Source organism: Osmia bicornis, unplaced genomic scaffold (assembly GCF_907164935.1).
Source record: "Osmia bicornis bicornis unplaced genomic scaffold, iOsmBic2.1, whole genome shotgun sequence".
In the NCBI taxonomy this organism is placed as follows: Eukaryota; Metazoa; Arthropoda; class Insecta; order Hymenoptera; family Megachilidae; genus Osmia; species Osmia bicornis.
In genome coordinates, this window is record NW_025791458.1 from 172334 (window position 1) to 178333 (window position 6000).

At 42.5% G+C, this 6000-nt stretch overlaps 1 protein-coding gene across 1 annotated transcript; it reads left to right on the forward strand.

Annotated features, from left to right (window-relative positions):
- The first annotated feature begins 3649 nt into the window (after nt 1-3649).
- On the forward strand, nt 3650-4339 carry LOC123989256. Its single transcript, XM_046289976.1, has one exon. The coding sequence runs from the start codon at nt 3650-3652 to the stop codon at nt 4337-4339; it is 690 nt and encodes a 229-aa protein (XP_046145932.1).
- Nucleotides 4340-6000: the final 1661 nt, after the last annotated feature.

The window sequence follows — 6000 nt, forward strand, 5'->3', positions numbered from 1 at the left end:
GGGGCCGGGTGACTCCGGGCGGAGGGTGGCAGTCCCTCCCACGTGGGGAGTAGCGCTGGCCTCCGCGGGGGGGGGGGGGGGGCAGCAGAGCCAAGAGAGTCCCCCTAGAGGGTGATCGGCCACGGCTCACTGCAGCCCACAGGGGGACGACTTGGCGGGCCGCGGGCGCCCTGCCCGGGCGCCATTGCACGCGGACCCGGGGTGTAGCCGGCCCTGGAAGCCGGCGGAGCGAATGTCAACGCCCGATCTTCCTCGCGGGCGGGCGGGGGGTTGCTCCTCCCCGTAGCCTCTGAGGAGATCGTGGCGCGAGGACTGCAGGCGGTACGGGCTGGGAGGCCCGGCCGCCACTGCACGCAGTTCCCACGCGATAGAGCCGGCACCGGGTGCGACCCCGATGGGGGGCGCTTTTAGCGCACGGCGGGGGAGGCTCCGGAGTTATATCACTCAGGTCCCGGAGCCTCTGCCAAACGCAGAGGAGGTCGCCGCGGGGTTTTAGTCAGTAGGAATCTGACACTTCCCTGCTGCCCTCCTCCAGGGTCGTCGGGGGATCTTATGTAAGATTTCCCCACGGTAAAAAAAAAAGGTTAGATTTTTTTTTATTTTTTTTCACATTTTTTTTCATTTTTTTCATTTTTTTCACATTTAAAAATATTTTTTTATATTTTTTTTCACTTTCTTTTTTTCTTAATGTGCTAACTGAGATCAGTGCAGAAACCACTTTTTGGAAGATTTTAGTTTTTGACCTCTACCGGGGCGGCGGGCGCGAGTTAAGAGATGGGATGACCACCGTTGGGATCGCCATCTCAAGGGCTATCTATGGTAAAAAAATCAGACCGATCTGAGGTTACCCCGTCAACCCTAACTCAACCGTCATACATTCTGTAATTGGTGTTGTCATAACATGCCAACATCATCTTTTCACTCTTCTTATCCAGCTTTGCTCTAGACTGATTAGGAATATGCACATACCCCTCACTGCCAAAAACTCGTGCATGACCTAACTGAGGTTTGTTACCTGTCCACAACTCAAAAGGTGTCATGTTCGGAGTCTGACTCGATGCGGATCTATTTAACAAGTAGACGGCACAATTTACGGCTTCAGCCCATAAATTCAGTGGCAAGTCCCGAACGTATAACATTAAGTGAGCGCTTTCTACGATTGTGCAAATCTCCCTCTCTGCACGCCCATTCTGTCCCGGGGTATACGGGGCTGTGCACTTGTGAACTATACCCTCCTTCTCTAAGAAATCTTTAAACTCCTTATTTACGTATTCCCGACCATTATCTGTATGTAAGATCCTCACGTTGTGCGTGTATCTATTTTTCACAATAACATTATACCTTTTAAAATACTCCAGGACATCACTCTTATTTTTTATGAAGTATACATGCCGATAGCTTGTGGTAGCATCTTTGAACAGTACAAAATATCTCATGCCTCGGATTGGTGCTTGACTTGCAAGCCCACAGACATCGCTGTATACCAGATCTCCAGGTTGCTGCTTTCCTCTTTTGGACTTGTCAAAGAGAAGACGACATTGCCCACCATAAGCACAAGCTTCACAAGTAAACTTCTAAAAATTACTGTCGTTGATTTTTAGACCGTCGACTACATTTTTCTCACTCATGTTTTTAATTTCCTGGATATTTAAGTGTCATGTTCAATGCCATCTTCTAATGTCATTTTGATTGTCTTGCACTACGTTACAAGTTTCTGAGATCACTATTTTAATGTTCAAGTCATGCAGATTGTTCGTTTTCATTTTTGTACTCATAACCAGGTCGCTGTCCTTATAAATCAGAGTCATGTTGTCTTTCATGACAATGGAATAACCTTTTCGCATAATGGTGCCTTCAGAGAACAAGTTTCTTCGCAGATGGGAACATATAACACTCCATTTATTACACTTGACTCCCACGGTCCGTTTACACAACTTTTTATTCTCACTTTTCCAATGCCGCGCACTTCTACAGATTGCTTGTTTCCTAAAGTTAATGATTTCTGATCACATTCACAAAGTTCTTCGAAGAAATCTTTCCTGAATGTTGTAACGGGGCGGTCTGATCGCTGCTGCGGCAACGAGCCATTAATTAGCCTTGCGCGTTAGACTAGCGAATATAGAGAAAGTGAATAGCGATTTTCAAAACGGTTTATAGTGTAGCGCGTGAGTGTGTGTGAGGAGTGCGTTGGAGTACGGTTCCCTTGTGTCATTCCCTCGATCGCGTAACACATACGAACCTTCCTGAACACCTTCCTACCTTGAGATCTCCCTTCCCTCAGCGATCCTCCTTGCGAACTTCCTCGCGTAGTGAGTTTAACGGTAGGCCACGGTTGAGCCGCGTAACCCGTTCCCTGTTGACCCTCGATTTTCCCTTTTCCTTTATTTGCCACAGCCAGTGGCTGGTGCCCAACGAAAATTGTATATCGAACATTGTGTGTGTAAAATATAGAGTGCACCCACGCGATTGCGGGTCACAATATATATATACAGAGTGTCCCAGTTTTAACCGATCAAACTGAACCAGTATGTTCTATGAGTAAAACTAAAAAAAAAATGTTATATAAACATAGATCTGAAAACGCTTTGTAAAAAAGTTATAGACTAAGCTTAATAGCGAGAATTGTTGGTACATCGGAATGTAACAGTAAGTCGAAGGCATTAATGAAATCTATTATGATTACTTTTATTTATGTTTACTATTGGGAATAGTTGAACGTGATAATGCAGAGATCGAATTGTGTAAATATCTGTACGGTTATGATGATTTATAGGTTAATTAAGCTTAGGTTATAACTTTTTTATAAAGTGTTGTCAGATCTATGTTTATATAACATATTTTTCCTATTTTTACTCATAGAACATACTGGTTCAGTTTGATCGGTTAAAACTGGGACACCCTGTATTACGGCCAGTAATGTCAAATTCGCGAGATGTGGGACAAATTTTTACCCTCTCCACAACGTTCCAATGACTCCCCTACTTCAGTTATTTCACTGTATGTATTCTTCCACATACATATGTATATATGTGTGGCACTGTGGCGGCCGTTGTCGATAAGGAAGATTGCAGCTGTTGTCGAATTCTCACCGCCACCTTTTACTGTCTCGTTTATTGTTCATTTATTATTTTAAAAACAAATTGGAATAACTTTTGTAACTATTCATTCCTCAAAAATCAATTCAAACTTAAAGACGTATCCTCCTTTATATCAATATTTTCAAATACATATTTTCACAATTAAAGCTTTAATCATTCATTTTAAACATGGAATAAGTCTTCCATATTGGTGACCCCGACGTGATCAAAAGGGAAAAAACCGACGTGATATTAAAAAAAAGGAAACGTACGACGACAATTTTGAAAACAAGGAAGAAGAAAAATCAAAATTTTCTCAGAAAATGTTTTATTCGCCGGTACATGAGAGAAAGTTACAGATGGAGTCAGATGAACAGGCGGCAGTACCTCAACCACCAACTTTTCAAAATCCAATTTATCCAAGTCCTCCTTAAGCCAACGTAGAAACAGCCCGTCTAGTAAAATTACCGCCTTTCTGGAAAGAAAATCCTTCACTTTGGTTTAAGCAAGTGGAAGCAGCCTTCGCGGTAGCTCGCATAGTTAGTGAAGAATCAAAGTATAGGTACGTGGTCATGCATCTAGAGCAGGAAATTTTACCTGTACTCTCTGACAACTTGGAATCGCCACCTGAAAACGGGAAATATGAAGCCATAAAGAACAGGATTACTACTGTCTTTGCTGAGACCACGGAATCTAGACTTAGAAGACTGCTGCATGGTCATGAACTAGGTGATGAAAAGCCATCGGTCTTTCTACAGAAGATGAAGCACCTCAGTGCAGGTCAGTGTAATGACTCAATTTTACGTAGCCTTTTTTTGGAGCAGACGCCGTCAAATGTTCGCACAATTTTGGCGATAAGTGAAATGACGGATTTGACAAAATTAGCGCTTCAAGCAGATAAAATTCTGAAGATGGCTCACTCAAATAGCGTTGCAGCTATTGATACAAAGCCAACAACTTCTGGTCAAAATCTCCCCCCAGATACTTTGTCAGATGAAGTTGCTGAATTGCGTCGTTTGGTCGAAGCTCTCACCGTCAATGTTTGTCGCAATCAATTTCGTAATAAACCTTTTGGTAGGCGCAGAGAACGTTCCACGTCTAGAAGCCGATTTTCAAGAAATTATTCGCAGAATTCTCACCAAATGTGCTATTATCACAGGAGATTTGGAAATTTAGCTCGTCGTTGCAAACAATCTTGTAATTTCGTTAAACCACAGGAAAACTCCGATGACCGTCGCAGAGACGGTGGACGATGGTCCTAGTTACAAAAGCCGTCTTTTCATCACTGATCGCACTTCTGGAACACGTATCAGTTTTACCTAGAGCAGAATGTAAGGGACCTCTTCATCCAACTGATTACAAACTTTATGCGGCAAATAATTCAGCAATCGATACTTACGGTGTAATTACTAGATCAGTCGATCTAGGACTTCGTAGAGTTTTCAAATGGCAATTTTGCGTAGCCAAAGTTCAACGCCCAATTCTCGGTGCAGATTTCCTGAGACATTTCGGACTTCTTATTGATCTTAAACATCAATGTCTGCGTGATAGTTTGACCAAACTTACTTCACCAGGTATTCCTACTGTTACCGCTGCTAATTTATCTTCAGTGGAAAAAGATAATCCTTTCGGCAAAATCCTTTCTCAATTCCCTGAAATAACCGCACCTAGACGTGTTACTACACAACCTGTTCATCAAGTTGATCATCACATCGTTACGAAAGGTCCTCCTACTGTAGAACGTCCACGTCGTCTAATTGCGTCGTCGAAGATTGCAAAAGCAGTTTGGCAACAGCAACTTTACTTGTTCATCCTCTTCCTTGTGCTTCACTGAGGTTAAAAACCGACGCTTCAGACTCAGCCATAGGAGCAGTCGTTGAACAACTCGAAAATAATCACTGGCGTCCTCTGGGTTTTTATTCTCGCAAGCTTCACAGTTCAGAACTACGTTACAGCGCCTACGACAGGGAACTGCTGGCAATTTATGATTCGATCAGGCATTTCAGACATTTTCTCGAAGGCCGTCAATTCACAATTCTTACAGATCACAAGCCTTTTATTTATGCTTTCAGCAAACGAGCTGAAAAAGCTTCTCCTCGTCAACAACGACAATTGGACTTCATTTCACAATTTTCCACTAACATTGAACATGTTTCAGGCAATGAAAATATAGTGGCGGACGCATTTTCCCGCCTGGAAGAGATTGATTTACCAGTTATTATTAATGCTAAGGAGTTAGCGGAAGAACAGGATAAAAATCAAGAATTACAACATCTTTTACAAACAACTTCTTTACTTCAACTTAAACAATTACGTATCGATGATTCTGACATTCCAGTTTATTGCGATACTTATATGGGTGTTGTTAGACCTTACATACCCATTTCTCTACGTTCAAGGATTTTTAAAATGTTTCATAATTTATCACATCCAGGAGCTAAAGTCACAAGCAAGATGATTCGTGAAAAGCTCGTCTGGCCCCACATGAAAAAAGACATTGTTAATCGTTCTCGGACATGTTTGGCTTCTCAACTTGCCAAAATTGGTAGACATACTAAACATAGACCTAACACCTTTCCAGTTCCAGACGAGCGATTTAATCACGTACATTTAGATCTTGTCGTTCCTTTGCCTCAATCAGAAGGTTTTCAATACATTCTCACATTCTTACAATGATCTGTAAGAATTGTGAATTGACGGCCTTCGAGAAAATGTCTGAAATGCCTGATAGAATCATAAATTGCTAGTAGTTCTCTGTCGTAAGCGCTGTAACGTAGTTCTGAACCGTGAAGCTTTCGAGAATAAAAACCCATAGGATGCCAGTGATTATTTTCGAGTTGTTCAACGACTGCTCCTATGGCTAAGTCAGAAGCGTCGGTTTTTAATCTCAGTGAAGCACAAGGAAGAGGATGGACAAGTAAAG

What these genes read in the sequence shown, in the direction of transcription:
- LOC123989256 (XM_046289976.1), top strand. Translation starts at nt 3,650, where the DNA reads ATGCATCTAGAGCAGGAAATTTTACCTGTACTCTCTGACAACTTGGAA.